The sequence below is a fragment of the Suncus etruscus genome, chromosome 7 (genome assembly GCF_024139225.1).
Source record: "Suncus etruscus isolate mSunEtr1 chromosome 7, mSunEtr1.pri.cur, whole genome shotgun sequence".
Lineage (NCBI taxonomy): Eukaryota > Metazoa > Chordata > Mammalia > Eulipotyphla > Soricidae > Suncus > Suncus etruscus.
Genome location: NC_064854.1, coordinates 97,933,547 through 97,952,505, shown reverse-complemented (window position 1 = coordinate 97,952,505; position 18,959 = coordinate 97,933,547). Strand labels below are relative to the sequence as shown.

At 43.2% G+C, this 18,959-nt stretch overlaps 1 protein-coding gene across 1 annotated transcript; it reads left to right on the top strand.

The window, feature by feature from the left end:
- Positions 1 to 11,469: 11,469 nt before the first annotated feature.
- Positions 11,470 to 11,857, top strand: LOC126013796 (40S ribosomal protein S17-like). Its single transcript, XM_049776999.1, has one exon. The coding sequence runs from the start codon at positions 11,479 to 11,481 to the stop codon at positions 11,800 to 11,802; it is 324 nt and encodes a 107-aa protein (XP_049632956.1). The 5' UTR covers positions 11,470 to 11,478; the 3' UTR covers positions 11,803 to 11,857.
- The last annotated feature ends 7,102 nt before the right edge of the window (positions 11,858 to 18,959 follow it).

The window sequence follows — 18,959 nt, the reverse complement described above, 5'->3', positions numbered from 1 at the left end:
TCTTAAACACATAAGGAGAAGATAAAGCTCAATATCAAATTAAAAAATAAAAAGAAAAAATAAGAGTATGATATAAAAAATGAAAGTGTGACATTGACTTCACCTGAACTATGCCCAAGGTTTCTCAGGCTCTGATGGCTGCCCATCAGGGAAGCATGTTAGTAAATGGTAATAAAGCATGATAGTAGCACGGTGGTTGCTTCCTAAAGGGCAGGTCCTTTTGTCTTGCTCAAATAATTTACGAGTTGTTCCCACACCCTGTTTGAAAGGTTCAATCACTCTGTTCTTTTTCTTCCAATCTAACCAATACACACTTGGAATTAAGCTTGAATTTCATCTGGACAGGATTTTATTTGGGGGTGGGCGCAACACTCAGAGGCGCTCAGGGGTTATTCCTGGCTCTTTGCCAGGAAATTGTTCCTGGCAGGTTCTGGAAACCACTTGGGATGCTGGGGGTTGAATCTGAGTCTGCCACATGCAGGCAAATGCCTCTGACCCTTTATCTGAACAGGACTTAATGGTGCTATTTGCAGGCAGCTTGGTGCATCTTGGCTGCAGGATTCGGGACCAACTTAAGTGTGAAGGCAGTTGGAGTGAGTCGCAGATCAGATCTCCAAAGCTGATATCTCTCCAGGATCACTTCATTATAGGTACCATTCACTTGGTTCTGATCTGCCTGGGAGGCAAAGACATTTCCATCTCATTTTCAGACTTCAACATGAGCTTTCAAGTGCTCTGGATCTGGATGGAAGGGCCTCTGGATCACCCCACAGATTTCTCTTTCTTTCTTTCTTTCTTTCTTTCTTTCTTTCTTTCTTTCTTTCTTTCTTTCTTTCTTTCTTTCTTTCTTTCTTTCTTTCTTTCTTTCTTTCTTTCTTTCTTTCTTTCTTTCTTTCTTTCTTTCTTTCTTTCTTTCTTTCTTTCTTTCTTTCTTTCTTTCTTTCTTTCTTTCTTTCTTTCTTTCTTTCTTTCTTTCTTTCTTTCTTTCTTTCTTTCTTTCTTTCTTTCTTTCTTTCTTTCTTTCTTTCTTTCTTTCTTTCTTTCTTTCTTTCTTTCTTTCTTTCTTTCTTTCTTTCTTTCTCTCTCTCTCTCTTTCTTTCCTTTCTTTCTTTCTTTCTTTTTTTTTTTTTTTTTTTTTTTTGGTTTTTTTTTGGGCCACACCCAGTAACGCTCAGGAGTTACTCCTGGCTATGCGCTCAGAAGTTGCTCCTGGCTTGGGGGACCATATGGGACACCGGGGGATCGAACCGAGGTCCGTCCAAGGCTAGCGCAGGCAAGGCAGGCAGGCACCTTACCTTTAGCGCCACCGCCCGGCCCCTTTTCTTTCTTTCTTTCTTTCTTTCTTTCTTTCTTTCTTTCTTTCTTTCTTTCTTTCTTTCTTTCTTTCTTTCTTTCTTTCTTTCTTTCTTTCTTTCTTCTTTCTTTCTTTCTTTCTTTCTTTCTTTCTTTCTTTCTTTCTTTCTTTCCTTTCTTTCTTTCTTTCTTTCTTTCTTTCTTTCTTTCTTTCCTTCCTTCCTTCCTTTCTTACTTTCTTTCTTTCTCTTTCTCTCTCTTCTTTCTTTCTTTCTTTCTTTCTTTCTTTCTTTCTTTCTTTCTTTCTTTCTTTCTTTCTTTCTTTCTTTCTTTCTCTCTCTCTCTTTCTTTCTTTTTCTTTCTCTTTCTTTTCTTCCTTCCTTTCTTTTCTTTTTTCTTTTTTTTGATTTTTGGGCCACATCCGGTGTTGCTCAGGGGTTACTCCTGGCTGTCTGCTCAGAAATAGCTCCTGGCAGGCACGGGGGGGGGGGGGTGGGTGGGTGGGAGGTGGGGGGGAACCATATGGGACACCAGGATTCAAACCAACCACCTTTGGTCCTGGATCGGCTGCTTGCAAGGCAAACACCGCTGTGCTATCTCTCTGGGCCCTTCTTTTCTTTTTTCATTCTTTCCTTTCTTTCTTTTCTTTTTTTCCTTTCCCTCCCGCCTCCCCTCCCTCCCCTCCCCTCCCCTTCCTCCCTCCCTCCTTCTCTCCCTCCTCTCTTCCCTCGCTCCTTCCCACAGTTCCTCCTCCCTCCCTCCTTTTTTCGTTTGTTTTGTTTTGTTTTGGGCCACACCCATCAGTGCTCAGGGGTCACTCCTGGCTGTCTGCTCAGAAATAACTCCTAGCAGGCATGGGAGACCATATGGGACACTGGGATTCGAACCAACCACCTTTGGTCCTGGATCTGCTGCTTGCATGGTAAACACCGCTGTGCTATCTCTCCGGGCCCCTTCCCTCCTTTTTTCCCTCCCTCCTTTTTCTCTCCCTCCCTCCCTTCATCTCTCCTTCCTTCCTTCCTTCCTTCCTTCCTTCCTTCCTTCCTTCCTTCCTTCCTTCCTTCCTTCCTTCCTTCCTTCCTCCCTCCCTCCCTCTCTCCCTCCCTCCAGCAATGTGCAGAACTAATCCTGGCTCTGCTCTCAGAGATCACTCCTGGCATACTTGCAGGTCTGCATAGGATGCTGGGGATCAAACTCAGGTCTGTTGTGTGCAAAGCAAGTGCCTTACTTGCTGTACTATCTCTCCCACCCAGATTTCACACTCTTATATCTGGGATTTTATACTCTTCTGTAAAGACACAGACTAGCACAGCTGCTACTTACTTTCTGCTCATCAAACCAGTCCTAATGGTATTTAAATAGCAACGAGGCTCCTCTCAAGGCCATTCCAGGTTCTTTACATGCACTTACACTTTGAGACTTTTTGTGTGTGTATTTAAAAATACGTTTTTTCTCTATATGTATTGTTTAAATACATTGTTTTTGTTTTTATTTAGTTAAAGGAAGGTGTTTAACAAAGTTATTTATAGTTGAGTTTTAGGAATATAATATTTCAACACCAAACACACCACCAATGACAACTCCCATCACCAGTGTTCCCATACTCCATCATCCCTCACGCTCTATTCCTTCCTGCTTCTTTGACAGGTACATTACAGAGTTTGGTGCTTGCAGCTTAGATCTCATGTTTTCAGTGTTGAGTCTGTGGGGTTTTTTTGTTTGTTTGTTAGTTTTGGTTTTTGGGTCACACTCACCAGCGCTCAGGGGTTACTCCTGGCTCTATGCTTATAAATCGCTCACTGGCAGGCTCGGGGGACCACATGGAATGCCAGAATTCAATCTTCCAACCTTCTGCATGCGAGGCAAACACCTTACCTCCATGCTATCTCTCCAGCCCCGAGTCTGTGGATTTATACCACTCTCCCTCATCACCAGTTTAACTGAAGCTCTGACTCCTGTTTCCCCATTATTTCCCTTTCTCGTTTTCTTTCTTCCCACTTCGATTTCTTTTCTTTTCTGTCCTTCTCCCTAAGCTCTGGGGTCAACAGTGATCTAGGAATCTTCCCTTTACTACATTACATTTCCTCACCAAGTTATTCCAAATATCACCAATAAGTGAGATGATTCTGTTTGTCTTTCTTCTGGCTTACTTCACTTCACATAATACTTTCCAGTTCCAACTAGGTTCAACAAATTGCATATTTTACCATTCCTTGCAGCTGCATGCTATTCCATGTGTACATATACCACAGCTTCCTAATTCATTTATCTGTGGTTGGACACCTAGGTTTATCCCATATTTTAACTATTATACTAAACACAGCAATGAGTAATGGTGTGCATACATCATTTTGAATGAATTTTTTAAGTCTTAGAAATAGATGTCCCAGTGGAATTGCTGGGTCATATGGCAGCTCAATTCTAAGTTTACTGAGGAATTTCAATGTACAATTTAGAGTCAATTTACAGAATGCAAAAAAACAAAACAAACAAACAAACAAAAACCCACAGAGGCTGGAGAGATACTACAGCTGACAGGGTGCTTACCTTGCAAGTGGTCAATTTAGGTTCAATCCCCAGCACTTCATGTGGTCCCTGAGTTCTGCCAGGATTGATTCCTAAGCACAGAGGTAGGAGTAACCCTTGAACACTGCTGGGTATGGTCCCCTGAAAAATGCCCTCCCCCACTTTGTTGCATACCACTTTGGTTTTTGGGTCACACCCGGAAGCGTTCAGGGGTTACTCCTGGCTCTATGCTCAGAAATCGCTCCTGGCAGGCTCCGGGGACCATATGGGATGCCAGGATTCGAACCACTGACTTTCTGCATGCAAGGCAAACGCCTTACCTCCATGCTATCTCTTCAGCCCCTGCATACGACTTTGTATTGAAGAAAAATTTAATATTATTCTTCTTGATCTTTTATTTAATTATTTATTTATTTTTAGTTTTTGGGTTATACCCAGCGGCGCTCAGAAATCACTCCTGACTCGGGGGACCATACAGGATGCCGGGATTCGAACCACTGTCCTTTTGCATGCAAGGCAAACGTTCCTACCTCCATGCTATCTCTCTGGCCCCGGTTTTAGAAGATTCTTTTTTTTTTTTTTTTTTTTTTTGTGGTTTTTGGGTCACACCCGGCAGTGCTCAGGGGTTATTTCTGGCTCCAGGCTCAGAAATTGCTCCTGGCAGGCATGGGGGATCATATGGGACGCCAGGATTCGAACCGATGACCTCCTGCATGAAAGGCAAATGCCTTACCTCCATGCTATCTCTCCGGCCCGGTTTTAGAAGATTCTATTGACATTTCTTCAAGACACTATTTCTCAGCACTGTAAAGTCAGTCTCTTAATAGCCAATTGAAGGAATATTCTGTTGGCATTAAACATTTTTTTTTTCTTTTTTTGGTTTTTGGGTCACACCCTGTGACGCTCAGGGGTTACTCCTGGCTATGAGCTCAGAAGTTGCTCCTGGCTTCTTGGGGGACCATATGGGACGCCGGGGGATCGAACCACGGTCCGTCCTAGGCTAGCGCAGGCAAGGCAGGCACCTTACCTCCAGCGCCACCGCCCGGCCCTAACATTTTTATTAGAGCTGCCAGCTTATCATTATAGTTGTTTTAAATTGCCAATCTGATAATTCTCATATTTCTGCTATATTTGAGTCTGGTTTTGATGTTTACTATGTTCATTTAGCTAGTTGCTTCTGTTTTGTTTTTGTATGTTTTATATTTGTTGTTGTTGTTAAAAGCCAGACATGAAGTATTATGAACAATGAACTGAGGTTACTAGGCCTTTGTGAGAGATTTTATGTTTCTTTGAAGAGGAATTAGGTTGCATTTTCTGTTAACGATTACAACAGGTATTAGAGGCCAAAATTTCCACTGGCTTCCTTGGTTTTGTCTTCACTGTTTTATTCAGGATTCTCTTGAGAATTCTTTTTTTTTTTTTTCTTTTTTTCTTTTTGGTTTTTGGGCCACACCCGGCATTGCTCAGGGGTTACTCCTGGCTGTCTGCTCAGAAATAGCTCCTGGCAGGCACGGGGGACCATATGGGACACCGGGATTCGAACCAACCACCTTTAGTCCTGGATCGGCTGCTTGCAAGGCAAACGCCGCTGTGCTATCTTTCTGGGCCCTCTTGAGAATTCTTGATACTGTTGGTGATAAGTAGCTCTTTCAGTTGTATTCTTTTAGTGTGTATGTATATGTATATCAGGAGCCTTATTATTGATTATTTATTATATCTTGCTAGAAATGACTAAGCTGTATATATATTTTTTGTTTGTTTGTTTGTTTCTGGGTCACACCCAGTGGTGTTCAGGGGTTACTCCTGGCTATGCACTCAGAAATCACCCAGGGCAGGCTGGGGAACCATATGAGTGTCAGGAATTGAACCAGGTCCCGCCTGGGTTGGCCACATGCAAGACAAAAGCCCTACCACTATGCTATCTCTCTGGCCCCTCCAAATTTATTTTTGAAGCTATGAAACAGGCCTGTTGTTTGCATGGTGGTGGCTGTAGGATGTGGATGTGTTTGCTGGGGCTTCTGGCAATATGGAGATGGGGTGGCAGATAATTGCTCACTCTCACTCAGAGAAGACCCCAGAGTTTTCAGTCCCCAAAATGATATATCTAGGAGTTTAGTTGAGGTCATACTATCTAAATAGAAAAATCATCCAACTTGGCATGATTTTTGTTTGTTTGTTTGTTTTTGGGGGGGGCACACCCATTTGATGCTCAGGGGTTACTCCTGGCTAAGCGTTTAGAAATTGCCCCTGGCTTGGGGGGACCATTTGAGACGCCGGGGGATCGAACCGCAGTCCTTCCTTGGCTAGCGCTTGCAAGGCAGATAACTTACCTCTAGTGCCACCTCACCGGCCCCTTGATATGATTTTTTAATTTTAGGCTTTTTGGAGGTGGGAAGGAGGGGAGGCATGTACCCATAAAGTTTCAATTCCCCTGCTGCTGAGGGCCAAACAAATGAGAGATACAGGATCAAGAAACAAATTATCAGGGTGGAAGACAGAGGACACTGGTTCCCAAGCAACCATCTTTTCTGAACCATAACATAAAAGAGTTTTTACAGGGCAAGAACAGGGAAGAGAGGGTGGATTGTAGATTGGTAAGTTCTAGAATAAGACTAAAGATGAGAAGGGAAGGAACAAGGGAACAGGGGTCAGGGGCCTTGGGTACATTGTTAATGTAGGGGAGTAATATAACCACATATCCAAACCACAGACTTCACAATGCTGAAAATATGAGATCCAAACTACAACAACCAAACTTTAATAAGTGCTTGTCAAAGTGGCAGCTGGAAAGCCAGAGGAACCTTGGAACACTGGTGGAGGGAAATGAACACTGCTAATGTAATTGATAATTGAGTTTTAGACATAATATGTAAATCATGATTCTTTAAATTCTAAAAAAAAGAATGAGTTCCTTCTGGAGTTGGTCTCCTGAAGCACACCTTAGTTTACATATAAGCCTAAAAAAAATTAGCGACAAAATGAGCTAGTCCTAATCTTTTTTTTTTTTTTTTGTTTTTTTTTTTTTGGTTTTTGGGTCACACCCGGCAGTGCTCAGGGGTTACTCCAGGCTATACGCTTAGAAATAATTTCTGGGGCCCAGAGAGATAGCACAGCGGTGTTTGCCTTGCAAGCAGCCAAACTAGGACCTAAGGTGGTTGGTTCGAATCCCGGTGTCCCATATGGTCCCCCGTGCCTGCCGGGAGCTATTTCTGAGCAGCCAGCCAGGAGTAACCCTTGAGCACCGCCAGGTGTGGCCCAAAAATCAAAAAAAAAAAAAAAAAAAAAAAAAGAAAGAACTTTTGGCATGCTCAGATGGGATGCCGGGATTCGAACCACTGTCCTTCTGCATGCAAGGAAAATACCCTACCTCCCTGCTATCTTTCCAGCCCTCATCTTGTCCTAATCTTAAGGCTTTTGTGGGGAGGGGAGAGTATAAAAAGGACAAGTGTTTTGATTTAGGGGGTCTGCTATCCAGGATTGGGTGAATTTCAATTCCCATGGCCAGTTCTTTATTTTATTCCCATTTATTCCCAATCTCCAGTTCTTTATTCCATTCTCTGTCCTGTGTCTCTCATTTGTTTGGCTCTCAGCAGCAGGGGAATTGAAACTTCATGGGTACATGCCTCCCCCTCCTTCCCACCTCCAAAAAGCCTTGAGTCAAAATGGGGTACTTCTTGTTGAAATAAATCTTTACTTCTGTTCTTAGGGAATTCTAACTTAAGGGAAGACTGTTTTTTACACCATATTTCCCATTTATGCTGGTTCTTCTAGTTCCCACTGTCAGTTATTCAGAAGAAATAGGTGCTGACACATATCTAACAGTTTCCTGCTGAACAAAGTCCTCATGAGAACAAAAGGTGGAAACAGAAAAAAATGACTTGGTTGGGAAAATATTTCTACAAAAGTAAACTATATTTTATTTCTGGTTTCCTTCCCATGAAAGTAACCTACTACCAAGGACTTATTTAGAGATGTCAGAATTTTTGCTGCCTTCCAGTGGCACCTTTGAAATGTCTTGAGAAATTCCACAATTAGAAGCCATTTTCACCAATTATTTTATAGAACCAGTTTTTCAGTCCTGAGGATGGTCAATCCATGTAAAGAATTGTGTCTACAGAATAGTCTCACTCATCTATGGGTTTTAAGAAAAATAAAAGTCTTTTTTTTTTTTTTTTTTTTGGTTTTTGGACCACACCCGGTGACACTCAGGGGTTACTCCTGGCTATGCGCTCAGAAGTCGCTCCTGGCTTGGGGGACCATATGGGACGCCGGGGGATCGAACCGCGGTCCGTCTCCTAGGCTAGCGCAGGTAAGGCAGGCACCTTACCTCCAGCGCCACCGCCCGGCCCCCTAAAAGTCATTTTTGTAACAATCCTCAGAGACAATGAGAGGAGGGCTGGAACACCAGCTCACTCCATGAAGAGTACTCACTCACAAAGAGTGGTGAGTACAGCTATAGAAATAACTACAGGGGCCAGAGAGATAGCATGGAGGTAAGGTGTTTGCCTTTCATGCAGGAGGTCATCTGTTCAAATCCTGGCATCCCATATGGTCCCCCCGTGCCTACCAGGAGCAATTTCTGAGCCTGGAGCCAGGAATAACCCCTGAGCACTGCCGGGTGTGACCCAAAAACCACAAAAAAAAAAAAAAAGAAAAAAAGCAAAAAAGAAATAACTACAGAGAACTACCATAATCAAGTGAATGAATGAGGGAACTGGAAAGCCTGTCTGGAGTACAGGTGGGGGTGGGGTGGGATGGAGGGAGATTTGGGACATTGGTGGTGGGAATGTTGCACTGGTGAAGGGGGGTGTTCTTTACATGACTGAAACCTAATCACAATCATTTAAAAATCAAGATGTTCAAATAAAGAAGGAAAAAAAAAGAAAAAAAAAAAAGAATTGTGTCTAAAACCTTGAAAAAAAGAGGACTAAAAGTTGAGGCTGGGCCGGCACCATGGCACTAGAAGTAAAGTGTCTGTCTTGCAAGCGCTAGCCTAGAACGAACCGCAGTTCGATCCCCTGGCGTCCCATATGGTCCCCCAAGCCAGGAGCGACTTCTGAGCGCATAGCCAGGAGTAACCCCTGAGCGTCAGCAGGTGTGGCCCAAAAAAAAAAAAAAAAAAAAAGTTGAGACTGGAACACTAGTAGAGCAAGAAAGGCATTGGCCTTGCATGCGATCCACTGTGGTTCAATTTTTAGCATCCCATTATGATTTTCTAAGCTTGCAAGGAGTAATTTATATACTAGAAGTCCAGACAGAAGGTCCAAGAACTGCAGGTTTTACATTACAAAGTATCTGTCCCATGACATATTGTCTTTACAGTATCTCTGATGTCCTCAAACATTCAGAAAAACATCACAACCTTTGGTAATCTCCATTTTCTGTTCCAAGTTCTCCATCTCCAGCTTGCATGCTCTTTAGACAAGAACTGTCTGAAAACCACAGCCAGATATTTAAAAAGTTGAGGACTCATTACAGTTTACAAGCAAAAACTTCAACAACAAAGGATTGGTAATCAGATTTCCGCAAAAAGTCATGTTAGTGAAACACGTTTTTCCTTTTTCTCTCTACCTTTACTGCTGACCTACTAATTACAAAACAGATTAAATTTTCTTCTGATCATTGTGGCCACTCATTTCACACTGCATATTTATACAGAGTCTCTTAAACTGCACGTTTAGGTAGTGCTTAAACAGTCTTTCTGGACTCAGGAATAAACAAATCAGAGCAAGATAGCTTCGCCCAGGGAGCATCTTGTCATATTTTCCAAACCACAAACCTCAGGCAATTTTTTTTATTGTTCACATAACTCTAGAAAACTCCTTTAAGCAATTTTCCCTCTTGGGGTCAGAATCTTCTCAACTGTGCTCTTGAACAATTATTGGAATTATTTGTGGGTCCTTAGGCTCTCTCCTGTGTCAAACCTGGAGAAGTAGGATATTCTGCGCCAGGGTCCATGGCAGGACTCATTTTTTTAGTCATAGGGTCAAAATTTTAGGGCAACTGAGAGTTGAAGTTAAGCCAATATGACAAATGACCAGAACTTTTATAGGAAAACATTTATCATTAGTGCCCACATGTAACCCTTATATTTTGGGGTTAATTATTCAACTCTTAAGATTTCACAATATTCAAAGGGATATTTTATCAACCTGCAAGCCAACCAGACCAAGCCCTTTAAACAAGGCATTAAGCATTCCCTATTTGCTGAGGTTAATCTTAATTCTAAAGTTGTATTACCTCTGATATTCTGGACAAATATCTCAGAATTATAACCAATTTCGAAATTATCTGTTACAAAGATAAAACACTGTCTTCCTGTGCCTATAAAAACAAGGCATTTCTATGAAGTATTTTAGATTATACTAAAGGTGACAAAAAGAGAGAAAAGTTGGGGGCTGGAACAATAGCACAGTGGGTAGGGAATTTACCTTGCATGCGGCTGACTCAGATTTGATCCCATATGGTTCCCTGATCCTCCCAAGAGTAATAACTGAGTGCAGAGCCAGGAGTAACATCTGAACCAGGAGACGTGGTCTTCTCCCCTTGCCCCCCTAAAAAATAAGAGAGAAAGTATTTCTTTTTCCCCACCTCCAAAAAGTGAGTATTTCAGTTCTACTTTTTTTTAGTTTTACTTTTTTGTTTGTTTGTTTTTTGGGGGACCACACATGTCTGCATTCAGGGGTTACTCTTGGTTCTGTGCTCAGAAATCACCCCTGGCTTGGGGGATCATATAGGATACAGGGGATCAAACCTGCATCCATCCTGGGTGCAAGGCAAATGCTCTACCACTGTCCTAACCCTCTGGCCCCTTCAGTTCTACTTTTTTTGCTTTGTTTTGTTTTTTTGTTTTTGGGTCACACCCGGTGGTGCTCAGGGGTTACTCCTGGCTGTCTGCTCAGAAATAGCTCCTGGCAGGCACGGGGGACCATATGGGACACCGGGATTCGAACCAACCACCTTTGGTCCTGGATCGGCTGCTTGCAAGGCAAACACCACTGTGCTATCTCTCCGGGCCCAAAAAATTTTTGTGTCTTTTTTTTTGTTTGTTTGTTTGTTTGTTTGTTTTTGGGCCAAACTCGGTGGTGCTCTCAGTTCTACTTTTTTTTTTTTTTTTTTTTTTTTGTTTTTTGGGCCACACCCAGTGGTGCTCAGGGGTTCCTCCTGGCTGTCTGCTCAGAAATAGCTCCTGGCAGGCACGGGGGACCATATGGGACACCGGAATTTGAACCAACCACCTTTGGTCCTGGATCGGCTGCTTGCAAGGCAAACGCCGCTGTGCTATCTCTCCGGGCCCTCAGTTCTACTTTTAAGATTCAATTTTACCAGGTTCCTGTAGGCCAAAATTCATTCTGAGAGGCCAGACCAATAGGATAGTGGGTATCCTATCACAGGTTGGATCCCATTTGGTCCCCAAATCTGCCTGAGGTAATTACTAAATGCAGAGCCAATAGTAACCCCTGGGCAATGCCAGGTGTGACCCAAAAAAGAAACCAAAGAAACAAACAAACAAAAAAGTGTTAGAACAGTTCTTCAACTGGCTTAGAATGCTTGAAGTCAAAGATCTTATAACACAATGGACAAAAAATTTTGCTCAAATTACTAATGTACAATTTCCTAAAATATTCAGAATGCCCTCTTTACCGGGAAGCCGCCAACATGGGCTGCGTTCGCACCAAGACCGTCAAGAAGGCGGCCCGGGTCAAGAAGCTCCGCAACAAGATCGCCGGCTATGTCACGCACCTGATGAAGCGCATCCAGAGGGGGCCCATGCGCGGCATCTCCATCAAACTGCAGGAGGAGGAGCAAAAACGGAGGGACAACTACGTGCCCGAAGTCTCGGCCCTGGACCAGGAGATCATTGAGGTGGATCCTGACACTAAGGAGATGCTGAAGCTCTTGGATTTCGGCAGTCTGTTCAACTTGCAGGTCACCCAGCCCACAGTTGGGATGAATTTCAAAACGCCGCGTGGAGCTGTGTGAATGTGGTTCCCTATAATTGCAAATAAACCTCATCGAACTCTTAAAAAAAAATAAATATTCAGAATGAATCAGAATGAAAATTTCTTTTTTTTTTTTTTTTTTTTTTTGGTTTTTGTTTTTTGGGCCACACCCGGCGGTGCTCAGGAGTTACTCCTGGCTGTCTGCTCAGAAATAGCTCCTGGCAGGCACGGGGGACCATATGGGACACCGGGATTCGAACCAACCACCTTAGGTTCTGGATCGACTGCTTGCAAGGCAAACGCCACTGTGCTATCTCTACGGGCCCAGAATGAAAATTTCTATATATTTTAGAATACCCACATTATTACATTATTATTTATACATATAAAGCTTATATTATATATTGGGATTTGGGTATTTACTATATATAATATTAGAAACATATCCCATCCTCCAATTTTCATTTAAGTATACAGCAACAAAAACTTCAAAACCGCAATGAAAACTTAGCTTAAAATCAGAACTAGGGGGCCGGAGAGATAGCATGGAGGTAGTGTGTTTGCCTTGCATGCAGAAGGACGGTGGTTCAAATCCCGGCATCCCATATGGTCCCCTGTGGCTGTCAGGGGCTATTTCTGAGCATAGAGCCAGGAGTAGCCCCTGAGTGCTGCCGGGTGTGACCCAAAAACCAAAACAAACAAACAAACAAAAAAATTAGAACTAGGTTGGGACTTGAGCAATAGTACAACATATGGCCAACCCAGTTCATGCCTTAGACATTTCATATGGTCAGGAGTTATTCCTAAGTACAGATCCAGTGATTTCTGAGCCCTACTAAATGTAGCCAAAACAAAGCAAAGTTAGGTTTACTTGAAGACCTAATTATATAACTGACATAAAATAATTGAAATTATTTTCTAGGCAGATTAATTAAACAATTTAGTCTTAAAAAGCTCATCAACCTTTTTACCTTTTGTCTTTTTAACAAAGAAAAATTTAAATCTACATATATAACAGCTCAGTTTTGCCTGAATTTCCCTGAAATGCAATCCTACACATTTCTTTACATTTATTCTGCCCTATAACTTTCCTTCACTCCATTCCCAAATAACTATTTCCATGTTAAGACAGAAGAATGTTTCCATGTTGGGCCCAGAGAGATAGCACAGCGGCGTTTGCCTTGCAAGCAGTCAATCCAGGACCAAAGGTGGTTGGTTCGAATCCCGGTGTCCCATATGGTCCCCCGTGCCTGCCAGGAGCTATTTCTGAGCAGACAGCCAGGAGTAACCCCTGAGCACCGCCGGGTGTGAACCAAAAAAAAAAAAAAAAAAGAATGTTTCCATGTTAAGACAGAGTGATAGCACAGTCGCAGGGCATTTGCCTTGCACTCGGCAAACCATGGACTACCCCGGTTCAAATCCTGGCATCCCATATGGTTCCCTGAGCTTGCCAGGAGTGATTTCTGAGTGTGAGCCAGAAGTTACCCCTGAGCTTCGCCGGGTGTGACCCAAACCCCCCCCCCAAAAAAAAGAAGGATAGACAGAAGAATTCCTTTTTTTTACCCAGAGATATCAGATATCATCATCTGTTAACACCAGGCTTTTGTCTTTAAGCAACCAAAACTGGAAACAGGAGACACCACTTTTTTTTTTTTTTCAGGCCACACCCGTTTGATGCTCAGGGGGTACTCCTGGCTAAGCGCTCAGAAATTGCCCCTAGCTTGGGGGGACCATATGGGACATGGGGGGGGGATGTCGAACCATGGTCCTTCCTTGGCTAGTGCTTGCAAGGCAGACACCTTACCTCTAGCACCACCTCGCCAGCCCCAGGAGACACCATTTAATGGCTGAATTCAAAAGTGTTTTATTTTAGAAGGATAGAGTTGTGAAAAAGGACAGGGCAATGGGAAGTTCTCTGAAGCGAGATTCCAGAGAAAGGTGGAATTATGGGGCTGGACTGATAGTACAGTGGGTAGGGTACTTGCTTTGCACACAGTTGACATTGGTTCTATCCCACTTACTCCTTATGGTTCTCCGTGTACTGCCAGGAGTAATTCCTGAGTACAGAGCCTGAAAATTACTAGTTTGGTGGGAGCCTCTCCCCCCAAAAATGTGAAAACCTTTCATAGGTTCTTAAATAGGGTGATGAATGAGCACTTTTCACTGAGTTTAAAAAGGGCAGGGAAGAGTAGGATTGATCAAAATGATTGTCTTTTGGTTCTTGGAACAAATGTTAGACCCATTTTTTAATACCTTCCTTCCCTTCTTCCCTCCTTCGCTCCTTCCTCCCTCCCTCTCTACCTCCCTCTCTTCCTCCCTCTCTCCCTCCTTCCTCGTTCCTTCCTTCCCTCCTTCCTTTCCTATTCTTTCCCTTAATTAAAAAAATTTGGAGGAGTGGTATGATAACACAGTTGCACACAGTCAACCCGGGACAGACAGAACAGACCCGGGTTCAATCCCCAGCATCCCATATGGTCCCTGAGCTTGCCAGGAGCCATTTCTGATTGCAGAGTTAGGAGTAACTCCTGAGCGCCACTGCTGCCAGGTGTGAACCAAAAACAAAATCAAACAAACAACAAAAAATCCCAAATTATTTTTTTCTGAATTTGACCATTCAATCTCCAGTTCCTGCCTTTCCATTGTAACTGCTTGGAAGCAAGAACCTGAGTGCTGTAGCAAAACCAGAAACCTTCCAATTTAATTGCTATCCAACAAATCGACACACATTTTCTTTATTAACATTTCCAAATGTCTCTCCATAAGACAGAATAAGAGTCAATGTATCAACAGCCTTAGATCTCTTAGAACCTAGGACTCTATCAGACCTAATGATATTGAAACTGTCCCCAAAGAAATCAGGAACAGCAACCCCTATACCAGGACTGCAAGTGACCAACCCCTGGTGAATGAACATGATTAAAGCAGGGGCACTTTGGAGGCTTAAGAAATGAAATAGGGGGGGGCCGGGCGGTGGCGCTAGAGGTAAGGTGCCTGCCTTGCCTGCGCTAGCCTTGGACGGACTGCGGTTCGATCCCCTGGTGTCCCATATGGTCCCCCAAGCCAGGAGCAACTTCTGAGCACATAGCCAGGAGTAACCCTGAGCGTTACCGGATGTGGCCCAAAAACCAAAAAAAAAAAAAAAAAAAAAGAAATGAAATAGGGAGCTGGAGAGGTAGCATGGAGGTAAGGCGTTTGCCTTGCATGCAGAAGGGCAGTGGTTCGAATCCCGACATCCCATATGATCCCCGTAGCCTGCCAGGAGCGATTTCTGAGCTCATAGCCTGAAGTAACCCCTGAGCTGCATGGTGAGACCCAACCCCCCCCCAAAAATGAAATAGGTCAGAGAGTTAGTACAGCAAGTAAGGCTCTTGCCTTGTATGCGACCTATCCTAGATTCATCTCCAGCATCCAATATAATCCTCTGAGCTCTGCCAAGAGTGATTTCTGAGTGCAAAGCCAGGAGTAACTCCTGAGTACTGCCAACTGTGACCCCACAGAAAAATGAAGGCTTAGAGGGCTAATAGTCTGGTGGACTGAGAGCTCTGACTATCATCCTTCACATTAGATATTTATTGTTTTGAACTAGGAATCATGAGAAGGGGGACATCTTTCTTTAATCATGAGCCTCACTATGCTAATCTAACCATGCTAACATTGTACATATCTACAGGCCATAGCAGGTTGGGACAAACATTTTCATTGTAGTCTTATCAATGGGGATTGTTTCCTTGGGGAAGAAAATAGTCATAAGACCCTTGTGGCTTTCTACATCAGCTAGCATCATGTTCTGGACCCTGGCTTCCTGTTTGTCCACTCTTCCTTTCCTTATTCTATCTTTTGTGTGTGTGTGTGTGTGTGTGTGTGTGTGTGTGTGTGTGTGTGTGTGTGGTTTTTGGGTCACACCTGGCAGTGCTCAGGGGTTACTCCTGGCTCCATGCTCAGAAATTGCTCCTGGCAGGTACAGGGGACCATATGGAACACCGGGATTCGAACCGATGACCTTCTGCATAAAAGGCCAACACCTTACCTCCATACTATCTCTCCAGCCCCTCCTTATTCTATCTTAACACTTTATTACCAACACAGGTCACTCCATCCAGTTCCCCTCAAAGTCTAAAGACTAGGATAAGCTCCTCATTTTGTACTTTCTTTAGTTAGGTTTGTAGGAAAAAATGATATGTGTGCCTCAAGAGACTAAGTCAGGAAGAATCAGTGTTTGTTTTGAGCCCATCAATCTTTAGCCCATCTTTGCCCTATAGAAACTCCTTCTTGGGACTCTGTAGACAAGATTGTTGCTTTGGGAACTTAATTTCACTGTCTTTCAATTACCCCAGTTTATTACCAATAAAGCTCTTCCCCTCAGCTGACATTGACCTTCAAGCTTTAGTGGCTAAAACAATAATACAGCAGGGAGGGTGCTTGCCTTGCACACTGCTGAACTGGTTTTGATCCCTGACATCACATATAGTCCCTTGAGCCCTGCCAAGTTCCAGGGGACTAAAGTGATATCACAGTGGGTAGGCATTTTGCCTTGAGCACAGCTGACTTACATTTGATTCCCAGTATCCCATATGGTTATCTGAACCTGCCAGAAATAACCCCTGAAAACTAGCAGGGGTGGCTCAAAAACAAAAAAAAAAATAAAAACAAACAAAAAAAATCGAACGAAAGACAAGAGTGATTCCAGAGTATAGAGCCAGAATGTCAGCACAGTCAATGGTGGTCCTTGCTCCCTTTCACTGTAACTGGGGGACAACTGCTTCATGGTGGACTTCAGTGGTCTCTGCAGCCAAACGCATTATCTCTCTCGCTCTCTCTCTCTCTCTCTCTCTCTCTCTCTCTCTCTCTCTCTCTCTCTCTCTCTCTCTCTCTCTCTCCTTTTAGGTGACATCCATCCTTTTAGTGCTCAGGACTTACTCCTGGTTCTACACTCAGGAATCACTCATGACAGGTTCAGGGAACCATATAGGATGCCAGAAATTGAACCTGGGGTCAGCTGCATGCAGGTAAATGCTCTACCTGCTGTACTATTGCTCCCTCCTCACTTTATGACACTTTTGCCCACATCTCTGCTTGGGATGAATAATTTGCTCGTCCCACTCTATAAAAGCACTTGTTCTCTCTTGAGCTCATATCTTGCACTCTTTATCTCCCCTTATTTCCCAAAATAACATATTTTATTTCACTATTTAGCATCCATCCTCTGAAATTCTTTACTTTGTGACAAGGTGGTGAGTCTAGAAAACCTGGGTAAAATTTAGAACTGACTGTACTTTCCTACAAAGAGCAATTCCTTGCTCTATCCTGGATTTTGTAGCTCTTTTTCTTTTTTCTCAGAAATGAGGTGTCAAGTGTCATCTCTCATATGGGGCAGAACAAGTGTAATTCAGGTGCTGTGTGATGACAGCCTCAAAGGGCTGGTGACACGTAACATCTGTGTAAGGTCTATACCATTTCTATGCTTAGTCCTAGATTTCTCAAGACAAGTGACTGAGGTGGGTGAGGGAGGGAAGTGGTAAACTCCCTGCTCCAGGCTTCCAACTCTCTTTTCCCCACTTCACATGAGTCACCTGGGGAATGCTGCTGCTTCCGGTGGGAGTCACTTCTCCAACTGACAAGAAAGAAAAGCCAAAGTGTCACACAGCTGAGTGGCCAGAGAAAGCTCCCAGCAATGTAGTCATGTTTGGGAAACAATATGTTGAAAGAAATGGAACCCAGGTCTCCTCATACAATGCATGCATTCAATCTAGTGAAAATTTTATGCCACAAAATTGAGCGAACTTCTCATCTTTATGTGTAAACATTCTAAGCCTTGTGCCTAGAATTTTCTAATTTGTTAAGTCTATGGAAAAATAAAACTTTCATAATTCTCTAGACTACAGATTTTTTTGTTTTGTTTTGGGTCACACCCCAGCAGCGTTCAGGGCTTACTCCTGGTTCTATGCTCAGAAATTGCTCCTGGCAGGCCCGGGGAACCATATGGGATGCCAGGATTCGAACCACCGACCTTCTGCATGCAAGGCAAACACCTTACCTCCATGCTATCTCTCCAGACCCAGACTACAGATTTTTTTTTTTATAAAACTTAAGGCTCTTCACTCAGGAATTACTCCTGTGGGCCTTAGGGAACCATATAGGATGATGAGGATTGACATGTGTCAGCTATCTGCAAGGCAAGTGCTCTACTTACTGTACTCTCTACCCCCCATAATTGCTTTTTATAAGGATCTTATTTCTAATTTTACTCTGCCTTTTCTCCTTGTCCCTATCATGTTCACTAAAATAAGGATAGGCAATTGCCTTGCACACAGCCGACCTGGTTTTGATCCCTAGTACCCCAAATGGTCCCCAAGCACCACCAGTAGTGATCCCTGAGAACAGAACCAGGAGTCCACCCTGAGAACAACCAGGTATATTTCCAAAGCAAATTTAAAAAAATAGTGATAGGTGTCATAAGTCAGGTACACCTTCAACAAACTGAGAAACTGGTTCTGTGAAATAACTGAACATTTGAACAAAACAATTTCTGAGTTTTGGAACAAAGCTCCAAAGATAATGAATCCTCACTTAAGGTGGTATGAAAAAAGAAAATTCTCCTTGCCCTAACCCTTAAAAATGAGGACAATTTGAATTGGAGAGATAGCATGGAGGTAGGGCCTTTGACTTGCATGCAGAAGGACGATGTTTCGAATCCTGGCATCCCATATGGTCCCCTGAGCCTGCCAGGAGCGATTTCTGAGTATAGAGCCAAGAGTAACCCCTGAGCACTGCCGGGTGTGACCCAAAAACCAAAAAAAAAAAAAAAAATGAGGACAATTTATGCTCTGTTTACTCCTTGCCTTTGGAAAGCCTAACACTTTATTTTGTTAGGTTTATAGATAAGACAGCAGCCTCATGGAACAGACCAAGAGGGAATTTTATTATTCTATCTGGTGTCCAACCTACTTTTCCCTGTATTCTCAAATGTAAAACCTTTTTCCTGGGGTTGTAGAAACAGTACAGGAGTGAAGGTGCTTGCCATGTCTGTGGCCAACCTTTGTTTGATCTCCACTCTAAGAAAACAAACAAAAAACACCTTCTTGGGACAAAGGATAGTATACAATCAGGGTCTACCATGTGCCTGACCTGGGTTCAATTCCTGGCATCACATGCTCCTCAAGCATTGCCAGGCGCAGCCCTGGAGATCTCTGAGCACTG